The following is a 23,320-nucleotide window of genomic DNA, read 5'->3' as shown; positions in this document are numbered from 1 at the left end:
CTTCATTTGACCCGTAAACTACAACCTCAATGACTCGCAATGTAATTGCAACTGTTCTTTGGAAACCGCAGTCCAGAGACTATGAAAGCAATGTGATCATATCCTGTGATATCGTAGGAGGCAGCATAATCCCTGGCTTATGTAACAGGAAATGAGCCTAAATTGAGAGGAACCAGCATCACCAAGAGATTCCAAATCTGCGAAGGAACAACTAGCTCCTGGATTGAAAATATACATAAGTGCTTAGGAAAGTGATGTCTTCCATGAGGGGCTGGTTCCCAGACCACTCCGCTGGAAGAAACTCAGAGGACCGGACCCCACGGCAACCACGTAGTACATTTGGGCAAGTGAGGCTTTCAGCTTTGACAAAGTGTTCTCTCTCACTGCCTTCTTCAGTACTGATCTTAGATTTACTACAGTGTCGTAAGGTTCAGAATGTTATACGTGCCTCGTAATAACCTATGTGAACGCAAGGGTTTGCTGCCAATTTTATTGCCTTAACAGATGGGCTGCGTTCTGAATGCATTAACATCACGACTTGCTCATGAAGGAATGAATCACAGAATCTCAGCTTTTGTTTTCTTCTTCCTGAGTCTAAACTGTTTTTAAGTGAACGGAAAGCATGGACCAGAAGAATTACCCACGTGCGTTCTTTAAGACAGCAGATGGTGGAAAGGAAAGGCCAGCCCATCCTCATTCATGCAAATTTGAAATTCGGCCGAGCTCAGTTCTAGATGGTTGCCCTTAAACACTACTAAGAACGAAGTAAGCAAAGATGCTCTTGAAACTAGTCAGCTGAGCCTGTTAGAACACGTCTTGCAGAGCTTGGTGGGTGGTATTAGGTCAAGATCTTGAAATAACAGAGAATTCTAAATTTTTCTCCCCCAATCTAAAGTCTATGCTGTCATCTTCTTGTTTGTTGGGACCAGACTTTCAACCACCCAGACACACACACACCGCCCCCCCAAGTGGCCTTATACAGGTTATCTCCCCACCATTTCCACATTTTCAAAATGAGGCTTTGAACCACATTGCTCTAAACTGCCTCCAGTTCTAACATCCACATCTACATGTATCTACAATCAAAAAGAACAGCTTTTCCCATGCTAGATACACACACACACACACACACACACCCCCGGGTGCTCCACCATCATTCCCACCCCATTCTTGCTTCACATCCCATAAACTGGCCAGGTACCTAACTCATCAGATGGAGCACCCTCTAATAAACAGGAAAACAGCTGGACTCGTATCTTCTCTTCAATATTTATTTGGTACTTCCATTCCTTCACCCAACCAACGCAAACTGAGGACAGCAGGAAGCCAGGTTTGAAGTGGTACAGGCCAGCGGGTGGAATGATGGCAACCACAGCCCCCTGAGCATCGCAGAGGTAACAGCAGGCCATCTGCTCTGGGCCGGGGCACAGACGGTGCAGCCCGAGGGCCTGGTAGGCGAGGCCGCCTCCCACAGCAGTGTGGCCTTTAAAGCACTAAGAACAGTTGCATTCATTGTCTTTCTTTGCTTTGCTTTAATGATTAAAAAAATCCCAAACCTTCTATAATTTATAAGCTATTTTTTTGCTATCTACATTATATATAAAATATAGACTCTGTTTACTTTATAACACACATCTTTTGCCCTTGATAAATAACTCTTTAAAATATCTAGTATACATGCCTTGACTTTTATATATAAGTTTGGTTTTATACATATACATACATATATATACTCATGTTTGTAAAACACAATATATACTCGACGTTGACAATCAAACAAATGCAATTTTGGTTAAAAAAAAATGAAGTACAGTAAAAGCACCAGGCAACAGACAGAAAGCCATACTTGCTAGAAACTTCCCCCTCCCCTGGGCAAGGCACAGGGCGGAATACTAAACTCAACGGGATGCCTGACAGGGGCCGGGGTGGGGGTGGGGGTGGCGGACAGGAGCAGGCAGGTCTCCTGCTTGTGTTTTGTTTCTGAGCCTGGGACTAGAATCACAAAGAAGCCCATCAAGTTTATGAGGAACAACTACGGGGAACATTCAACAACACAGCCTTTGTGATGGCTGCGGGGCACAGCAGAGGCCTGGACGGACGGGGAAGGACAGATAGCTGACACCAGGCTTAGTCTGTGGGCCCTGCTCACACCCTCCCAGACAAGCTTTTGACTGCCACGCTAAGCATGGAGCCACTGCATGTGACATGGCCTCGTGATGACTCTCCTCACTGCTGGCGTAAACAGAAAGGGGCAACAGATTCGAGAGCATTCAGTAGTGCGACACTGTAGGAGCCTGACTGAGCCAGCCACCTGGGTGGCCCTCCCAAGAACTCCGGCAAATAGGGACTGCGTCTCGGGGAAGGAAAGGTCAGTAGGCCACCACCTGCTGCTGCTAACTGGTGTAGCTACTCGGATAAGGTCTTGGCTTCACCTCCAGGCTATGATGAGACCACTGTGCCCATCACCTCTTTAAGCAGCAAGAAGGTCTTCACTCCTCTTGGGAGACATCCTGAAGCACTCCCCACCTGCCCACTTCTCTACCCGGGGTGGGGTGGGGCAGGGCAGGCTGGGGGGGCCTGCGGGCTGCAGACAAATACAGCTTTTCTTTCATTACCTTCCTATCCCCAAAAAGGAACTGAAATGCAGGGCTCTGAGAGTTGATCAAAAAAACAACAACAAAGCTCCCCAGTGTTGTGGCCTTTGCCCTATAAACTTCTGGATTTGGACGGCCGGAAAAGTGGGTGGCGGGGAGGGCAGGGGTCCTAAGGGAGTCAAGGCCTAGATCTGATCCGGGAGAGGGGTGGAGGCCTATGAGTAGAGGTGGCCTCAGGAAATCCCAGAGGTGGACATCTGCATATGTGCCCTCCACCCTGGCCAAAGACGATACAAATTAGAGATTATTGTTCACATTACAGTCACAAGGGGAAATTTTAAACAGCTAGTTTTCTGAGTCCTCTCAAGACATCATTGAGTTTCTTAAAAAAACCAAAAAAAACTCAGCTGCAACAGCTCAGGTCCACTGCAGGTCTGAGTTCTAAATGCAGCTCTTCCATCAACTAGCTATGGGACCTCAGACGAGTCATCGCACTTCTCTCGGCCTCCCACTCCCCATCTGAGAGCTCTGAAGATGCTGTGTGAGGCAGGATGGGATCTTAGAGTCAGAAAACTGGAATTTTAGTCCTGGCTCTACTGCTCTGAAGCGGTGTGACCTTGGTCGTCACTTAACATCTTGGGGATGTAAAAATAAAGGAACTGAACATATTGATTGGGCTCTGAAGTCCCTTCAGATGAAAATAGATTTACCTTCTCCCCAGGGTACCCTTAGCAATACTGAATCCCCACCCCACAGCCACCAGAATAAAAGCAATGCAATCAGAAACCTATTTTATGACCACAGGTCAATTTCCACAGCTGCAGCTACGAGACACGATGAAGAGTTAAGAGAGTCTACAAGTAGAAACACAGCTCAAATCTGAGTCCCAAACAAATGAACTTTAAGAGCTCCATTCCCTGAGAAAAGCCATTTTCCTATGTTATACTCAGACCAGCAAGAGCAAAACCCAACCGTCTACAATAATCGGCCAACAGTGTTTCGAAACTTCCCAAATCTGCAGTTTGCTGCATCACCTACAATCAGAATCAACCTACGAAGTTGGTTCTAAAAGAAGCTGAGTGACATTCCCATTTTGGAAGGGGAAGAAAAATCGACTCTTCTATATGCAGCTCAACAAGGAACCTTCTGGCAGAACATCAAACGTGGAGTCCTGCTCAACGGGAAGGTGCCGACAGCGGCAGAGTGGAGCCCCACGCAGGTCACACTGAGCTCTAATCGCTGTTGCTCCACAGACCCCAACAGGGTTCCACCAGGAGTGCTTTCCTGCCCCGCACGGAACTGGAGAAACTCAAACCTGGGAGGCAGCGTGGTTTGGAGGCGAAGAAAGGTTTGGGATTCAAGTGATCCCACCTCTACTTAGTAGTTCTGTGGCTCTGGGCAAATTACTCTTCCTCTCAGCCTCCATGTTCTCACGTGTGAAATGGAACAACCCACTACTATGTAGTTGTTTTTATGGATTAAGTGAGATACTGTACTTAAAACACCCCGCACACAGTGGAAGGTCAGGACATGTGGGAATGTGGGGAGTATTTAGATGGATCCCCGCAGACAGAGCAGGGTCTGGGAGAAGATCATCTTCAGCTGGAGTCAACCAAGACTGCCCTTAGAGGCTAGAGGTACCTGCTACCAGGTAGGCTGAGGAGCGTCCCCTGCCGTGCCTCTCCCATCGGGGGGAGAAGTCGTAAGGAAGCTGACAGTGGTCCTGGACTCTCTCCAGAATAAACCTCAGAGCATTCAAACCTTCCAAGTAAGCACGGAGCATTCCCAAACCCTTGTGGGCACTGGGTAAGAGCCTGACTTACAATCTCTCTCAGAATTTGGAACATCAGCAGAGGCCACCACCAGTGGCAAACACACGATGATGGCCACAAAGCAGGGAAGGAGGGACTAAGTGTGATGCCCCTAAAATGGAGACTCCATTACTCCAAGTCCCCAAAACACAATCAATAAGGCAGAAAGGGGCCGATCACTCCCAAGACTCCATCTAAGCCCAAATCCTTCTGATGGTACCCAGTCCCCTGTGGGGGACTGTTAGGGATGCTGGGCCGGAACAAAGTCCTTCTGTAGAATGTTGCTGAAAGCTTGAGATTTCTGCTGTATCTTGTGGCTCCCAATCAAGTCTTTGCAAGTAGTAGGAAAGGGGCCAAGGGAGCACCAGGGAACCCATTTACTATAGTTTCTGTTTTTTCAAAAATGAACTATCTAGGTCTTGTCTTCCTCTTGTCCCTGCATCTACCTACTGCATGCATTTCAGTAGATAAAATTTGAGGACACTTACTAAAATATTTTTCATGCTTCTTTTAAAGAATATATATTCTTTCTCTATACCCCAGCCTCAAGTGAGAATTTTTATTTTAGACACTAAATATTTATCACAGAGTTCAGAGATCTTTTAGGGGAAAAAAACTCCCAAGTATTTTAGTGAAGTACAGAAACAGCAATATCCCTGCTTAGATTATAAATGACTTAGAAAAATGAGACCCACAGAGTCACTAGTTTCCTTTTTCTTCATCCTTTATCACAGCCTTTGGGCTAGCTAGGAAAATAAAAATTATTTCCACTCAATTTCCACAAAAGCTATTTATCTAGAAAGGAATTTAGGACAATCTGAACCAAAACAGTCCATGGCATGACCCTCTGCTCACACTGTTACTGGGAGACTTCCATTCTACGAAGTCTCTAGTTTTGAACTGATAGCTACAAAAGCTGGCACGCTGATCATGAACTTTGCCAACAGCACAGGGACCGTAACGTACAATGGTGAGTTTCAGCTGACTAACCTCAGCACGTTGCAGCGAGGCCCCAGGAAGCAAGGTCGTTCTTTCTGGGAATGTAATCCTTACTCCTCTGTGCGAGAGAATCCCAACATGCCCGTGGTGTTGGGGCTTGACCACGCTGCACCCTCGTGCACCGACCTAGGGAGGAGGAGGGAGGCTGCAACCGACCAGACTGCTCAGTTTCAGATTTTGCTCTGAGAACCTGGGGGTGCCCTCTGGGCCCCTTAAATTCTCTTCCAGGCCTCCTGCCAGCCGTCTGAAAAGAAGCTTAAGCCTCACTTGTGTGCCAAAGACAACAGTTGGATTTCTGTGACTGTAAACACACACTGTGTAGATTTATAAGTAACAGTCTCCACACTGACCTTGACAAATGTCCTATGGGGGAGAGGAGGGGTGAAGGATTAAGAAAAGAGAACAAAAGTGTAATTTCCCATTTTCAAAATGTATTTGACTTGGGCTTTCTTTTTGGTTTGAATTTTTAAGAGCGATTTTTAGTAACACTGGTGATAGTGAGCATTTATCAACCCGTGTGTGTGTGTGTGTGTGTGAGTGAGTGAGAGAGAGAGAGTGTGTGTGTGTGTGTGTGTGTGTGTGTCCAGTGATTCCCTTCCGCACTGCCTGATCCAAGCCTACAGTTACAAGCAGAGGGTGACAAGACAAGAGAGACAGGAGACCAAGGGGAGGAAGATTTTTTTTTCCTATATTAGGCTTTTCAAGCCTACGTGAAGTATACACATCAGAGGGCTTTGAAACCCTATTTAGAAACACTGAAAATGATATTCCTTGCTGGCCTTTTAATACCTATTCAAAATTTTTCAGGTGTGTGATTCATGAAAGCAAAGGTCAAAGCTAAGGAAAAGAGCCTTGACTTTTATTTATTTATTTACTTTTTCAGGGAAGAGGATTATATCTGAGTAGACCTGAAGATTTCCCTTTTTCAATCCACAAAGCTGGGGAATCTCCGAAGAGCCCTTCCCCAGTTTCCTAGGAGAGCCTGGGCCTGGGCCGGCTCATTCTCTGCTGCTGGGGAACTGTCACTGCCACCCGGGTGCGCACAGCTGCCCCCAGTCCTGGAGACCCGCACAGAGCGGGCCCTCAAACCCCAAGCTCCTGCTGTCTCCTTGGCCCCATCAAAGGACAGCCTCCCCACCCCAGTACCCAGCCCCTCTTACCCTCCACCCCATCCCACGAGAAATAGTTCCACGGTGGCTCCTCGTGGGCTTTTCACTGCTGACAAATCCAAAGGGACATTTTCTTCTCTGCCTCATCTGTCTGGGTGCAGGGTGTACCCTTGCTCTCTCCTTTGGGTTCAAGGGAACCCCTCCCACTTCTTGTGGTTCCTGGCACTCCCACACCCCACCTCAGGTCAGGAGAAGGGCAAAAAGTCAGTGAGGAAGGCACACCCTCCTGTGTCCTGGGAGGAAGACCAATCAATCAAGAAAGCTACACACTCTGCTACCAAGTACTTTCTCCTTCAGACACTAAGTGGCTTCCTGGAATCTGAACTTTCTCATTAGCCGCTGCGCTCCCACCTCTCCCCAGACCCACAGGCTTGCGTGGACATGTGAAGATGTGCCTTCTCCTGCCAACTGAGCTGCCATTGGATACAGGGCCTTGACCTCGCAGGAGCATTTGGCTTGCAAAGGAGGCCAAGATGTCGGGGAGGGACGAGGTGCGGAGGACCGCAACCCCGCCCCGCCCCGCCCCACAGTGAAGGGCAGCAGAGGCAGCTGAACCTCCTCCCCCTACGCAGGCGCCAGCAGGGACGACCTCGGAGCAAGCCCTCTGCATACCCCCAGGTACGAGCTCAGCCCTGCAACAGTCTTGTTTGGGGGGGCCCTCACCTGGGCAGGGGCTCCGCCTCCCAGATGCCATTTTCTCACACCACCTTTCCCCTTCCCCGCCCCCACACTCCTCGAGGCCGCCTGTCCCCCTGGCCTTTCCCACTCTCCCGGCCCCACGGGGGACCTAACCAAAGTCGCGCTGGGTCCCCGTTCCTTGCTAGCAATACAGGGACATCCTGCTCCGGCGCATGGCCTCGCTGATCAGGTAGGCGGGGCTCAGCTCGGGTTCCTCCGTCATGACAGCTATGTTCTGCCACTCGCCCGTCTGGCTGGACCTCTTGATGGTGTCCACCACGCACAGGGCGTACAGGCAGTCGTCGAAGGTGGCGGCCATGGTGAGAGGCCGCCCGTCCCACGTGCGCCGGTCGTCCTGGTCCTGGAAGGCCTGGCGCACCGCCTGCATCATCTTGATGGTGCCACGCAGGTAGGGCGAGGGGATGTCGCTGAAGGCCTTCTCCGGCAGCAGGGAGTTGCTGACGGGCGTGGCGTCCTGCACCAGCAGCTCCTGCTCCGGGGCGCTGTTGCGCTGCCCATACAGGTCCGTGCCCACCGCCAGCAGGCGCCCGGCCGAGCCCACCACGGTCACGTCCTGCTTGAACTCGCCGGGCACGTTGAAGTTTAGCGTGACGGTGCAGCACACCCCGCCCTCCAGCACCATCTGGAAGGTGCAGAAGTCGTCGCTGGTGATCTGGCGGATGCCCTTGATGTGGTCGGTCTGCTTCACGAAGGTCTTGAGCAGCCCGTGGACCTTGACGGCCTTCTGGCCGGTGAGGAAGGTGAGCAGGTCGATGATGTAGGTGCCCACCGAGTGCAGGCCGCCGCCGCCCATCAGGTCATCGCAGCTCCAGTTGTACTTCTTGCCCAGCAGGCTGCCGCCGTGCACCTGCACCTCGCACACCAGCAGCTCGCCCACGTAGCCCTCCTGGATGAGCTGCTTCATGCGCACGAAGGCCGGCAGGAAGCGCAGCACGTTGCCCATGATGCTCATGAGCTTGGGGTAGTAGTGGGCGGCCGACATCATGCGGAAGGCGTCCAGCGGCGTGGCCGTGCGGTCGCAGATGACGTTCTTGCCGATGCCTGCGGGCGGGAGGACAAACAGTACATCAGGGCCCTGGCGCCGAGACAGCGACAGGGGGCGCTGTGGCCCCTGGATGGGAACTTACGCACGGACCCAGACCAGACTAGGTACCCTTATTACAATTTAGAAACATTTAATAACTTTTATTTATACAAAAATAACACTTGAGTCCAATTATTTAATTTTAGTATTAAACCATCGGCATTGATTTCAATATTGATTTATTTTCATACATTTAGTCTATATATTTTAGAAATATTTTAAAATGTGTACCAATATCAAATGCTTCGTTTTAATGTTTTATTTATATTAACCTATAACATTTTATATACAAATGTATTTTACTTGTAAAAATATATTCAAATATAAATTTTAAAATATATTTAAAATATTTATAAAGAGTTCTATCAAAGTATACAATATAGCTTTTCACATATAATATAAAATATATTTTATTAAAAGTTATCTTACACAGGAAATGTTTGACATGTTTTATTTTATATGTAAGATATAACTTTTATTAAAAAGACCATATGTAGAGAATAGTGTCTTTATCTGGACAGAACCAGAAGACATAAGCTGAAATCGTGGCCAAGGAGAGAGTCTGATTAAGTATGAGGAAGAATGTCTTCATATCCTTCAAAGGTCTAAGCGTTTAGCCATCTTCCCCATAACCATCAACAAAGGATTGTTTTTGAGTGTTTTCTTGCTTGTCTGTTTCGCGTTATGGATTAGGGCTGGCAGTGGTCACAGATGTGTGTGTCTGATGTTCTCCTGCTCCTTAGGCGAAGAGCAGATATTCCTTACACCTGAGGGGTGGGCAGTGGCCCGACCCTCACCTGTCCTCACGGTGGAGTTTGGTTTCTTTGGCAACGGAGCTGAGGCCAAATAAGAATTCGGCTTATGTGCTGACTGTACTGGGTGCACACATTACAGGTAGATGGAAACCCTGTCAGAGACTGAGTAGTTCTGGGTCAGGAGACAACAAAGCTGAAGGAAGGCGTGTGGCAGAGAATGAGAAAAGGATTTATTCCAAGGTAAAGCCAAGAGTCAGGGAAGAAAAACAACTAAGCTGAACCTGGAGAAACAGCCAAGTGGAACTCAAAAATACAAAAAAAAAAAGTCTCTACTGTCTGGTCACGTTCTGCACGTAGGCCCTCTTATGAAGAGCTGAGCGCTCGGCCACAGACGAGGGACATGCCACAGGGGAGATGGGGTGATGAGACATGCGCCCATCCCAGCTATCCTGACCATGGATGGGCACTCGACTTGTCAAAACCCATGAACACTCCCAGTAAACTGAGCTCAGAGGGTTTGGTGGAAGTCCTGCATCTGTGGGTGGCCATCCAGTGGAGATGCCTAGACAAGGCTACGGACACGTGGCATTATCATTTCCCCTCTGGAGAGCTAACCAGAGCTGGCTGAGCAATAGAAGTGGTCAGCACAGACTGGAGAAAATAAATACAGTCAATGGCTGTCAGTTTCCATGGGCACATCTAATTCTGGCCCCAGTGAAAGGCCTGGAGCCCACACAATGACCACATCTCCTGGCCTCTTCTACACTGGCAGAGCTGGGCTGGCTTTCCTGATAACCATGAGTGAGCAGTAAGAGCACCTTTAACTCTGAGCAGCCAAGTGAAGGGATGGGGAAACACTGGTGTGTTAAACCGAATGTGCTGGGCACCCATGTAACTATGTGCTGAGAATATGGCCCTATCGGCATGAGGTTCATGTAACATGGGCTCACGTTGGCAGGAGCAGATTTATATGTAAACAGATTGGCCGGTCATTGTAGGTACAGGTGACAAATACTGCCAAAACCTGCCTCCCACCCGATGGATGTAGGCTGTGACCCTCTTATATCTAATTCATAGTCTGCAAAACCAGCACCCAACTGCTATCTTCGTAATACACTCTACTGGTCATGTTCATGACACATGAAAAAAGAAGTTTATCTTTTTCTCTTATAAACACTGTAAGATAAAATAGTAAGAGAAAAAATAGAGAAAAACAGTTCTCTCCCACTCGGTATACCCAAAACAATCATCGCAGGGGTAATTCTTTGAAGCGCTGTAGATGAAAAGATACTGATGAAAGCTCGACTCCCTTTACAGAAAAACACAGCGTGGCTTCTTCCCCCAAGATTCTAAGACACAGGCATCTCTTCCTCCGGGCTATTTAAGTATGTTATGGTTCCAAGAATAAAGGCTGGGCCGTTTAATTTCTAAAGTCACCACCATTCCTGCAGCACCTAGAGGCGTGCCCTGAGTGTGCAGGAACCCCGTGCGCCTCACTGCCTGGTTGCACCACTCCGCCCGCAGTCCTTTGCAATGTCCACACTTTACAGACGGGTCTTGACAACATATTAACACACAGTATCTTCAAAAGTCAAAAGAGACTTCTAGGAATCTCTCATACAGAAATCATCTAAAATGTAAGCACGGCTTACCCAAAGATGCCTCTCAGTGCATTATTTATTAAAGCAAAAAGCTGGAAGTATTACAAATGCCCAACCATAGAATGGGTAAGTAGGCTGTAGCCCAGCCGTATAATGGAATATTATACAGCCACTGAAAATGATGCTTATAAAACCTTTTTAATGGCAAGCAAGATGAACATGAGGTCATGTTAAGTGAAAAGGGCTCTATTCATAGACATACTATGATCTCAGCTCTCTCTTAAGAAGACAAAAGAAGAAGAAAAAAACCCGAAAGGGAACAGCTCAAAATGTTTACAGTAGTTAATTAATAGGATTAGGACTCATTTTTCTTTTCTTCACTACCTTTTTCCAGATTTTCTAAGTGTCTATCTACTTTTATGGTCAGCAAAACATGACTTTTTCTCTCAAGCTCAAAGGAGACATGAAGAGCTCATGTGATGGCAGAAGGGCCCTCCAAAGCCTGGGGCAGGCAGGTCCTGGCCCAGCTCCTGCCCACCCTGAACTTGTGACGCTTCGAAGGCTCAGGCTACATTGCTACGTCTTTCTGCTCCAGCTCCTCAAGGCATCTTCATGATTCTGGTGAAGGCTAGGGACCCTCTCCAGAAGATGCTATTCACACATACACACAACACTTTACCCACATCCCAAGCCAGTGCACCGTCCCCTCATGGTCTGAGGAATGGGCATCTCCATGGTACATGCTCCTGGAAGCCCGTATAATATATTGTCAAAAATAATATAATGCTTCCAGCTTCAAAGGAACCCAAAATGCAGAGCTAGCAGGCCCTTCACAGATGTATAAGGCAGAGTCTGTCTTCTCCTTGCTCTACACAGATTTCCCTCAAACCTCACCTCTGTGGGGCTTCTGCAAAGCCCACTCTGGGAGCCACCCCTCCCCCACCTCCCTGCTAAGATCCTTCGGTTCTCTCGCTCAGCTTTTCCACCCAAATCTGCCCTTCTGAAATACCCAGAACCCGAAACTCCAAGGTTCTTAACAGCGTGACAAGAATCAAGGGCTTAGGCTAAAGGAATACAATTCTAATTGTGGACTTGCGGTCATCAGATAGCATGTGAGTGTGCATGCATGTGTGTGTAGGTGCATCAGTGTGGCACAGAGCACCCCCTCACCCCTAAAATCACGGGGACATGCATTGTCTGCACAGAGGGCTGACACAGCCCACAGTCGGGGGTATCACATGCCATTGAATATATGCAAGGATTTTTCCCAAAGAAATCAGTCAGCTTCCAAATCGCCCCGTCAGCCCAGCCTTTGGGACTGGTTCTCCAGGAATACCACAGGGCTTTGGTGTCTTCATGACTTTCCTATGGCCTCTCACCACGCCTTTCTCGCCATGCCCAGAGAAAGTACTGGAATGGGTTCTTTAGAGAAAAGTTCTCTCTCTCCATTTTGTGCTGGAAAGGAAATAATAGGGGCACCCCCCCACACACACACACGCCCATGGCTCTGAGATTCCTTTGATATGAAGGTAAGTAGACTCTACCAGGGAGATAGAGACGGGAGAGGCCAGGGAGAGGTGCAGCCGTGGCGGACTCCTAACGGGGGAAATCACCACCCTCGTCTCCGCTCTGGAAACCCTAGGAGGACAGCCTGTACACTCTCATCGCTGGGTGCACAACCTTACCAAAAGGACAGCAGGGCTGTCTCTATTGCCCTGCATCCATCCATCTCTCAGAGAGCAGCACGGCACACGCTCCCTTGAGGTTTGGGGTTCATATTCTCTTGGGGTCAGATGCATTCTCCTCCTAAGGCAAAAGATCCCACACTTTAGGGCCTCAATCATAGAGAAAATCATATGGCAGAGAATCAAGCAAAGGGACCTGAAACATATGGACTTGCTTTCACTTCCAATAAACAGGCAGTGTGAAATGGACTCACTGAGTGCCTGAGAAAAATGCCTTGTGTGTTCTGCCAGAGCCCAGACATTTCCCCAGCAGTTGGCGTTTCAGCAAAGCGAGAGCTCCCTCTCCGTAAGAGGGTGGGGTCAATGCCTTCTCCCCCATGTCACGGAGCTGAGGTTGGGGAGAAAATGAGATTGATGGGAAATTTCTGGAAGGGAAAGTGCCACGTGCAAAGCAGTGGGCCTGTTCTTTGTCGGAAGCTTTTGCATTAAATCATTTCAGAAGGAAGTTTACCTCCCTCCTGAGACCCCTCATGGGGAAATGCAGACCTGGCCTCCTCCAGTGCCTGCTGAGCGTGTGCTCTGTAAAGGAGCCCAAATCTCCAAGGCCCTTGGAGGCGTCAGTGCCGTCAGGACTCAGGGAAGGAGTTTCTAAGCAACAGACCCTAAAGTCTGTTCAGGGAGCTATACCCCTCAGGGTCTGCAAGCTCAGGGTCTCCAAGCTATGGCTGAGAACCCACCCAGATCTCTTTCCAGGGACCAGAGCTTTTATAGGGGCTGATACTCCACCCCGGGGGCCCCCCAGGAGCAGGAAAGGAGTGGCCCATTAACATCTCCAGAGAAAGACACCTGCCCTCTGCTGTCCCATAGAGCATTGGTCCTCTCCGGCCCTTGATCAGGTAGGTTATCCCTGGGTACCTGGAGGATGGCTGCTGCCCCGCCACCAAAATCCTTCCCCAGCATCATCAGCCTGGAACTTCAAAGCCCTCTCTGCCAGCACACTTCCAATGACACACACCCTTATCTAATCGATGGTGGTGATCTATGAGGCCAGGGCGACTTTCCCACCTGTTCTCCCTGATTATTCCACTTGTGTTGACAGCCCCTTATCTCCTGAAAGCCAAAAAGGATGCTGGTTCTCTAGGCTGGCTTGCAGTGGTCCGGGCAGGTTGGCGGAGCCCCCACAGGAGGTCCCATCAGATACGGCTTCCTAGTTTTCCCTCCCATTCACACAGTGTAGAGAAGCCTTTCTCTGCATTTCAACCAGGAAACTCATTCTCTTCCTTCACACTCCATTCCTTCAGCACTTCTGGGCTAGGCACTGGGACCCAAAAAGTGAGTAAGAACGATGAATAGGAGCTCACAGTCTAAGAGAGGAGACCAACCAGGAAATGAGGGATTAGAGGACCTAACAGACTACAGGATCTAATAGAGGGACGAACCATGAGAGGGGCTGGCCAACCGACTTGCGTTTGGTAGAAAGCTCTGCCGGCGAGGTGACATTTGGGCAGGGTTCTGAAGCATGTGTAAGAGTTTACCTCTTCATTCAGAAGCTTCGGGTCCCATTTTAAAAAATGGTCTAAAACGTGGGTGTTTAATCTGGGTCTGAGAAACCACTACAATGTGACTATTTACAAAAAGTTGTGTGTATCCTGATGTTCAATGTTCTGAGGAAGAGGGTTGTTATAGTCTTAAAAGAGTCTTATCATTCAAAGGAGATCAAACAGGACTAGAGTTTAGAGGGAAGGAAAAATAAAAACAAGTCAAGACAAATCTCTGCTTTTAACAGAACTAAGTATATGAATGGACAGGTCCAGCTCAGCCTCTTTCTTCCTTTATTCCCACTTCCATTTCTCCTTCCCCTGCCCTACCTCCCAACACACCCCCCCCAGAGAAGTGGCAGCATCAGCAGAAATGTCTTGTCAAAACCCCATCTCTGCCCCCAGCCCTTCTTCCATAGAAGTTGGGAAGAGAGTCCCTTTGCAGAGATGAAATCCTTCATCTTCAGCCCCACTAGACCTCCTGACAGACAACTTCCCAACTCACATTGCTGACCTGATGTGGTCACAATAATTCTGATGTCATTTAAAATAGCAATGATGACCTTTCACAGGGCACTTACTTTGTGCCAGAAGAGGGTGCACATCTTACACACACTTCCATTTCTGTGTGTGCACAACCCCACGTGGCAGGTATGACACTATCCCCATCTCACAGACATGGAAACTGAGCCCTTGAGAGGGTAAGCAACTTGCCTGCGGCTCCACAACTCAATGAGTGCTACCACTGGGATCTGAACCCAGAATGCCTGGCCCCAGAGCAAACCTGGTCTTCACTCCTGCACTCCTATGCCACCAGCCACCCTCGTCTTCCAGCTGGTTAGGTTATTCTCTGCACCCATATCTAAACTGTGTACAACACCCAGAGGCGATATCCACCTCCCTGATACATGGTCCCATTCTTGTGGCACATACCCGCAGCGACATAGGAGGGCTCCGAGGTGGTGGTGTGACGGTAGTGAGCACCAGAAACCAGGGTGGCGGGGGATGGGGTGCCTAACACTCAGCTGGGTGACCCCCCCCCCGCGCCAAAAGTCTCAGAGCAACGTGATGAAGTTTCCATTCTAATGTCAAATTTCAGATGGAAACGGGTCAGGGAGACCCATATTTAGCTCCTTATGTCAAGGCCCCCTGATGCCGGGCTCTGATAGGGGAGGACAACCAGAGGAAGACAGTCAGCAGGGCTAATGTGGACGGGACTGGATATGGAATTGAATTAGATATTCAAGTGCTTTTCCATATCCAACCCACCCTTAAAGGCCAGCCCCATCCCACCATCATTTTTCATGGACTCTCCCCCATGACTCACGCCTGTCATCCGAGCCCTCCTTCTGCACAGGAGCCCCCATCAGGAGTTAGGTTTTCTCAGATTGTTTCATGCATCATCTAACCGTTGAGCCTACACCATCCATAACGGGGACAGCACTCCTGAAACGCTTTCCATTCGGGGTTTCCTTACTGGTAAATCACACACATCTCCATCACTATGGCTTATACGTGGTGAGGTTGAGGATATGATGCTGGGAAGTTACCTGAAAGCTCATTCCAGCCTGACTATTCCCTAGGAGAGAAAAGAAAAGCTAGCCACTTCTAGCCCAGGGGAGCCCAAGAGCATAGGTTTAGAAACAGCAGGTAGGAAGGCAGGAGCCAGAGCCCTTCCGGGCTAGTGGCAAGCTTCCCAAGTGGGTGGCCTGAGGCAGCTCCTGCCTGTGGACCCAAGTGAGAGGGGCAGGGAGGTGGGGAGAGGGGCCCTGGGAGAACAGAGGTCTGGGGTTGGATGCGGTGGCTGCAGTGGTCAGGGACTTGGGGACAGAAGAAAACAGCCAGAACCATGGGTCCTGCTGTGTTGGTCCCATATAGCCAAAGGACACCTCCTGCACCTTAGCGGTTGTTATTCTGGGGAGTGGCCTGGAACAGCCTCTCTCAAGCCTGCACCGCCATCACACATCTGGACAAGCCAGGAGTCAGAGGCACCACCTGCATCCAGGGAACACAGCCAGTCGCATCAGCCACACTTGTCCCGTAGAAGCAGCCACCTTCTGCAGTAGAGGCAGGCAAAGGGCAGAATGCTGAACAGCTGGGCCACCAGAGTCACCTAAAGGAGACCTAGCTACTTAAAAGAAAACGTAGGTGACTGGGTTGGGGGGGGGGATGACCGGGTAGCTCCATTCCCTACCTTCCCTCCTATGGGTGGGGCTCAGAACGGTGATCAGGATGGCTGCAGAGAAATAAAGAAACCTGTACTTCCTCTTCCTAATTGAAGTGGGAATTCTCGTCACACATCTAAAAGGGTGGGAGACTCGTGCTAGCTCCCAAAAGCCCCCGCGTGGCCCCAGACAAAACCTCCATCCCTGGTGGTCACTGCAAGTTTACACTCTCCAGAGAAACACCATCTTCACTCTATGTGTGCGTGAAAGACAACAGACTTTAAACTAGGCAACTCCTCAAAAAAAAAAAGTAGGAAACCCCACTCAAGAGGGGTTATGCTTTAGTGAAGGGATCACAGGTATATTGACCCAGCAAATGTTTCTGTAAAAAAATCAGTATATTTCCCACAGTCTAAGCTTTTGGCCTCTTCTTTTTTTTATGGAAAGATCCAGAAACATTGGGTTTCTTCCCCCAGGGCCTCCTGCACGGCAACAATCAGTTGGAACTGAACGGTGGCCTCCGTAGTTTGGTGGTGTGGGCGCCTCCTGTAGACCACAGGCCCCCCAACCCCCACAGCCCCTAAATCCTTCTCATGCTGGGAATCCCTCTGACTTCCTCTTTGGTCAACAGCCAGAGAGACCTCTGTGTCTTTAAAGGGCTCCTGTGATTAGATTAGGCCCACCCCACCCACACTGACCCTTCTTTGGCTGTATAACCAATCACAGGAGTGACAAAAGGGGCAAAGGCCATCTTAAAATTATTCCAGCTCAGCCCCCTCACTTGCCTCTGAGCTTCCGCCCAGAGGAAGATTTGAGTATTTTCCCAAGCAAAGTGCCTCAGACGTCCATCGACATTCCTTTAAAACCCCGCTTTGCCTCTATGTTCTTGTGGCAGTTTTTACTCTATCAAAGACTCAGCAAGGTACTCCAGGCTTTTTAAAACTTATTATTAATCTCCTCGTTACCACGGAGATTGTGTCCCCAATTCAGGGCTCCCTGTAGGCAGTGGTAATAGGAACAGAGCCAGGAAGGTGGCAGACTCCATCTTGGAGTGAGCAGGAGGAAGGGAAGAGGAGCTGAAACTGTTATGAATCTACCAGGTGCCTGGGCTTCCCATCAGATCAGTTGAGCAACACACTAACATCATTAGTCCCTTTTGTCCAGAAAAGGGAGCGGAGGCTGGGAGTGACCACAATCACCCACAGTCACAGACACATGGCAGGGCCCGCTACGAATTCAGTTCTGAGATCCCAAAGCTTGACATCTTCCATTTTCCGTCCAGGGAATTGCTCTAGCGGGAGGGTGGAAGCAGAATTAAATCACTAGGCCTCAGAGGACCAGGAGGGTTAATAAAAGAAGCCCAAAGCCTTTGGGCCCCACAGGAGCCCAGCACTGAGTTGAGAAGTGATGCTGGAGGGCAGAGGCTGGATGCTGCCTGGAGAGGGATGAGCCAGAAGTCAGGATGGGCTGGGGGCTCGACATGGGAGAACCACAGCGACTGCTGTTCTTGAAAGATAGATGTCCTTGCTCTACACCTGTGGCCAGAGCAACCGAAAGAATATTATCAGGAAGGAGAGTGACTGGGGAAACGGGCCGCTGTGGTGACTGGTTCCCACAGACGAATAAGGAAGCCCTGCAAGGGCCCCAGGCACCTGCCATCCCGGCAGAAGGAACTGGGCGGCCGCGGGCTCGCCGCAGACTTCAGCTCCAAGGAGCAGTGTGGCAGCAGCAAAATCACAGCAGGGCCACACCACCGCCTGCCTTGAGGCCCAGGAACCCAGGTCCCTGGAGGGATACATACCTCGGGGTGGCCAGAGACCTGCCTGGGGAAAGGAAAGTAGCACCACGCTTCAGGCTTCCTCACCAAGAAACTACAGATCTCGCCCTTCAGCCAGAAGCTGGGGGAACAAACCAGCCATGAGACCATCTTCAATTAAAAGGCTCAGTGTTTCTGGGGATGAACAGAGAACAGTAACCAAGCCCTCCCACGGCCGGGGGCAAACTGGAGCCAGGGCTGCGGATAATCATTAACAAACCACTTCCCAGAGCACTTCCACCTACATCAGCTACACATTTAGACCACGGATGAGGTGTGGCGAGTGGTGGGAAGGTGGTGATGGCTAGAAACAGAGAAGTCCCCAACAGTTAGGTGTCTGTGTGTGTTTGGGGCAGGGTGGTGGAGACTTGTAATGTTCCGGGCTGCCCGGCACCTGCACCCCCTGTTCCTTGTAGGAAGCTCCCTGTTGTGTGAGTACTGGTGGGAAGTACAGCTTCTTCTCACTACGGAAGCCAAGCCGGGGGTCGCTTTCCCAGCAGCCTTTGCAGCAAAGGCATGGACACATCTGGGTTTGCCAACCAGGGATACCGCCTGGGCCTGACACAAGGAAGGAGAAAGGTGGCGAGTCCAGGCTGGCAGTGGGGGCAGCAACATCAGTTTTCAAGGGCTTCGGTGGCAGTGATGCAAATGACCGCACCTGTGGTTCAGGGCCAGTATTGTCACAAGCATTGGGGTCCGTCCACGTTGGGTGGGTTTCTCCATGTGATCTGGACTGATTCCAGCTGCCAAGCCTTTCTTTGCTCCTCCTGTTTTCCAACCCCACTCCCTACCACCTCCCCAACATTTCTGTTGGGGATGAATTAATGTCTTTTCAAATTTTTCCATTCTACTAAAATCAGTCAGGTAATTTCTGTCGTGGGCAGTTAAAATGCTTCTCGAGAACAGTGGGTTTATGAGCTCTCTGGACTCTTTTCTGAAAAGACTGATTTGGGCACAGAAGAACCACTGAGGGCCTATAAATAAAGCCACCCGAGACCCTGGTGTGACTTATTGGAAAGGGAAGTGGAATGGGGGTCGGGTGGCGTGGGCTGAAGTTCTGATTCTGGCATTTGGAGCTGTGTGACCTAAGCCATCTGACGTTGAGAAAGCTCAATTCCCTTATTATAAAACTGGGATAACAAGACCTTCTTCAAAAGGCTGCTCTGAGGACAAAATGACACGTAGGTACTGTCCGACCCATGAAAGGTGTTTGCTCATGAATGCCTGCTGAAGTCAACAACGCTTCCAAATAAAAACTGCTCATGTCAGCTCTGAGAGCTACAAGAATTCAGGAGAGGTCAGGGCCAGGGAGGTAAGTACACCACAGTCCGGCAGTGGGTAAGGTACCAAGACTTGAAATTAAAATGGGTTCTAAGTCTGGCTTTGCCACAGATGCAATGTGCAAAAACCATCTGTGAAATGGGGCTGATATCTGGCCCTGCCAGCTTTATCACACTGCTGAGAATATGAAATGAATAGTATATAGGAAAGTCTGCTGGAAGGAATAAGCCTATTACAAGAATGAAGTTCCTGCTGAGATTCGGAAGCAAAAAAATCCCTTGAAAAAAACAAACTGACGGCAGCGCGCTCTGCCCAGAATCCCTGGGCTGGATCCTAGATGCTCTTGTGAAAACAAAATGCAGAGCCTACAGGCATCAATTGGTGTGCCGATTCACTTGACACCAAACACACCCCTGGCAAGGACTTCCGTGGGCATTATTAGTTGTATGGGGTGGTGCAGGGAGGCGAGGTCGTGCAACCATAAAGGCGAATGCAGCGTGAGATGTTTAGCTGAGCACCTTATCAGCTGCCCCTGGTGAATAACTGAAGCGCAGCTAGTGATCCAGGCTGTAGATCGGGACCTCTTTCCTGAGAATCACCCCTACCCTTGGTTGCAGCTGATATCTGGACAGATCTATGCTACTGTCATCACTAGATTAAGGGTCTTGTCCACAGAGCCCAGAATTACAGAAATGGGCAAGACCAGGGAGGGTCAGGGTGGCAGGGAGTTTACAAAGCCCCTAATTGAATGCAGAGATCCCTGGAGCAGCCCAGAAGCCAGCCACGGGCCAAGGCTTCCCTCCTCCAGTCTTTTCTCTTAAAGGGACAGTGTTCAGTTTTCCATCTCTGGACCGGATGACAATCCCTGGTGCTGAACTGATGAAGGTTTCAGCAAGTCCAGCCAACCGAGGTGAGGCTAAAAGGTCCAGGCTTTGGGGCTTTCTTGTTATTTGAGGTTTTGTTGATTTTTTTAAATTTTGTTTTGGCAACAATTTGCAAACAATGCAGACTTTTTTTAAATTCAACTATTACCGGTTTACAATATTGTGTTAATTTCTGGTGTACAGCATGGTGATTCAGTTTATATATATATATATATTCCTTTTCTTATTCTTTTTCATTATAGGCTAATACCAGTGCACACTTTTTCTTTCTTTGTCTTTTTAATGGAGGTACTAGGGATTGAACCCAGGCCCTTATACATGCTAAGCATGCACTTTACCACTGAGCTATATCCACCCCCCAACTCCCAATGCAGACATTTTTTAAAGGCAAAAACCTAGAAACTGGGCACACCAGGGTGTGTTTGCCCCTGCAGCGCTCACTGAAAGCCTGAAAAGCTAGAGAGCTTGTGGGCTGCCTGGCGGTGTCAGGTGGAAGCAGCCCCTTCACGGATGAGGAAATGGGTGGAATCAAGTCTTAATACTTTCTCTTCCACATAGTATAATTCGAGGCCCTGGAGGCGGCCAGGATACAGGCATACAGGTGATAAAGGCTTGTAAGGCTCCCTATACATCCTGAGGATGCTCCCGCATGGAAGGGGAAGGGGGTCTGACTCCCAGGAGAGGGTTCTGCATGGGCACAGCGCTGGAACAAGTCTGGCCTGGGGCTCTGGAACATCCGGCCACTCATCAGATTGGCACAGGACCATGGGGAGATGTCCCAATGTCTTAGACACAGCAGATGCCCTAAAGGTGTGTCAGAAACAGACAGAGAACCAGGAAGAGACCAGGCTTGGTTCACTCTGTTCCACAGTGAGTAGGGGTGTGTCGGTAAGGCCCTCTGAGAGCAGAGAGATGTGGCTCGTCACCTTCCCGCCTCCACGACCCACTCATCCTCCTCTCATTAACATTCCGTTCTGAGAAAAACTTGTGATGCTCAATCACACTGAAGTCTAAGTGCCCACCGCAGGAGTAAGAATTAGAGGAGGAACTAACACACACTGATTAAAGGCCTTACTAGGTACCAAGCACCCGGCAAAAGGCCGTTCACGCCTCATATCCTCCCAGTACCCTGAGGAGACACTGTCATCCCCAACTCACAGGCCATGAAGCCAAACCTGCAAGAGTGAAGATCCAAATTCACAGCCTTGTAAGTGGTAGAGCTGGGATTCACACCCACATATCCTGGTTCCCTCTGCGTATCTGTGGCTCATCTTGAAAAGTCTGTTGCAATTCGACAGGCTGTAAAACATGACTGCAAAGGAAGCCAATTGTAATCATAGATTTTCATGAAATTATTCATTCAACCCACAAACACTTATTAACAGCTTCCTGGGGAAGCAATGGGAGGGGGTGCCTGGGCTCGACCTGGTCTTGTATTTTCCACTACTAGTTTCTGTGCTTTAGAACCACAGTTCCCAACCTGAATGTCTTGGGACCCAAGGCATCTAGGGGTCCCACTGTGAACTCGCAGGGGCACTGCAGTGTATTTTAAATTTTTGAGGAAAACAGTGATATTCAACATCTATTGGATGCTTCAGGAACTGCTAACTCAAAAAAGTTCACAGTTTCAATATTGGATTGCACTGCCTTCCTTTCACTAATATCCCATCTCTATGACGCTTGGTTTTTGGCAGCTGCTGTGATGAAACTAACCAAACACAAGTACCAGGCAAAATTCAAGGTAGGACAGGAAGTGAGGGTGACTGTGTTCTTTCTGATTCCATGGTTTGAGAAGTTGTGTGGTGCCCCACAGGCACACATATCTCAGTATAACTCATTCTGATTATTTAAGAATGAAATACTAGATAAAAAAATAAATTTCTTCTGTATAGCACAGGGAACTAACTATATTCAGTATCTTATAATAACCTTGAATGAAAAAGAATATGAAAATGAATGTGTATATATGTGTATATATATGCATGAGTGGGACATTATGCTGTACACCAGAAATTGACACACTGTAACTGACTGTACTTCAATTTTTTAAAAAAAGAATGAAATATATAAATATCTTTATTTCAACTCATGTGTTGTTTTTTCAAGCATCTGCTATGTTGTTAGGACAAATAATATCTGGATCTTATTATCTGGACTGATTACATGGAATTGCTAGGTCTTTCTTTTGGCCTAGGAGCACCATGAAAAAACTACTGGGACACTAAGGGCACTGTAAATGGAGAAGGTATGGGAACCTTTGTTCTAGAACATTCTGTGTACACTCTCCCCTCACCCATAATTTGAAGTTCTTTAAAGACAGGAGCCATCTTTTACTGGTTACTGCTTTGGTTTCCTATCACAATAGTCCCTGGCCTTTTTAGTACTTGTTCACAGTTTACAATAAAAGACTGAATCTAGCCTTGGCAAGCCCTTAAAGATCCACAGCAGTCCAGTGAAGTGTGAGTGATACAGGGGCTCCTGACACTCCAGCCCACAGGTCCCACCAGCTGGGAGGTAGAGACATGTATGGGACCTTCTTGATCCTAGAGAATGACTACGATTTTCTGAGCTCTCTGATACAAAGTAATGTAATCAACTGTCTCTTAAGGGTTTTAAACACACATGAAGCTCTAAACTTTAGGTAGAGATCATTTTAAACTTCTGAGACTCTGTTTTATTTGAGTTGAATCTATTATTACGCCATTGATCGAGATCATTCTTTCCAGTGTCAAAAGGCAGACCCTACACCTCCAGGAATAAAAGGCCCTTGGCAGAGAGGGAAGGGTCAGAGGTGGTCTGCAGCAGCAGAGTTCAAGTTCTAGCCCCTGGGTATCTCCCAGCTGGAACTCTCCAGCAGGAGTTGCAGGCCTGCTTGGGTATCTGCTGACTAGGAGAGTGAGGATAACCTGGTTGCTTAGCAACAGCTGCAGCCCGCTTCACTGAGAGGGTAGTGGGGTGAGGGGAGAGCAGAGGAGGTGTGTGTTCATGGTGAGGCTGAAGTTCTAATCTCGGGCATGTGCCAGTCTTCTATGTGGGTATCTGAAGACAGGACCAGCAGGAGAGGATCCACACGACACCTGCTCCCACAGGGCTCTGGTCCTAATCAACTGGAGATGAGATTAACAAGTTGAAAATGCCACTGGAGTCCATGCACCTGTCTTTAGAGCTGGCAAATGATGATGGTGGGAACCTTCTGTAGACCGTGCAACAAGGAAGGGTTGCCGTCCCCACTTGGGGCT

General features: G+C 48.9%; 2 protein-coding genes across 4 annotated transcripts in view; both read right to left on the bottom strand.

Moving 5' to 3' along the window:
• TBC1D7 (TBC1 domain family member 7) overlaps positions 1–23,320 on the bottom strand; it is a 130,405-nt gene that overhangs the window by 38,629 nt on the left and 68,456 nt on the right. The window lies entirely within an intron of this gene.
• GFOD1 (Gfo/Idh/MocA-like oxidoreductase domain containing 1) overlaps positions 1,258–23,320 on the bottom strand; it is a 96,884-nt gene continuing 74,821 nt past the window's right edge. For 2 of the 3 annotated variants that reach the window (XM_072945669.1, XM_006198631.4), the window contains exon 2: positions 1,258–8,313. In XM_072945669.1, coding sequence (XP_072801770.1) covers positions 7,394–8,257 — 864 coding nt within the window. In that variant the 5' untranslated portion in view covers positions 8,258–8,313 and the 3' untranslated portion in view covers positions 1,258–7,393. Of the gene's footprint in view, positions 8,314–21,256; positions 21,394–23,320 lie in introns of all 3 variants that reach the window. The other variant, XM_072945670.1, reaches the window with a different exon arrangement.

The sequence above is a fragment of the Vicugna pacos genome, chromosome 20 (genome assembly GCF_048564905.1).
Source record: "Vicugna pacos chromosome 20, VicPac4, whole genome shotgun sequence".
Classification (NCBI taxonomy): domain Eukaryota; kingdom Metazoa; phylum Chordata; class Mammalia; order Artiodactyla; family Camelidae; genus Vicugna; species Vicugna pacos.
The sequence above is the reverse complement of the archived record's forward strand: the minus strand, read 5'-3'. Positions and strand labels throughout refer to the sequence as shown.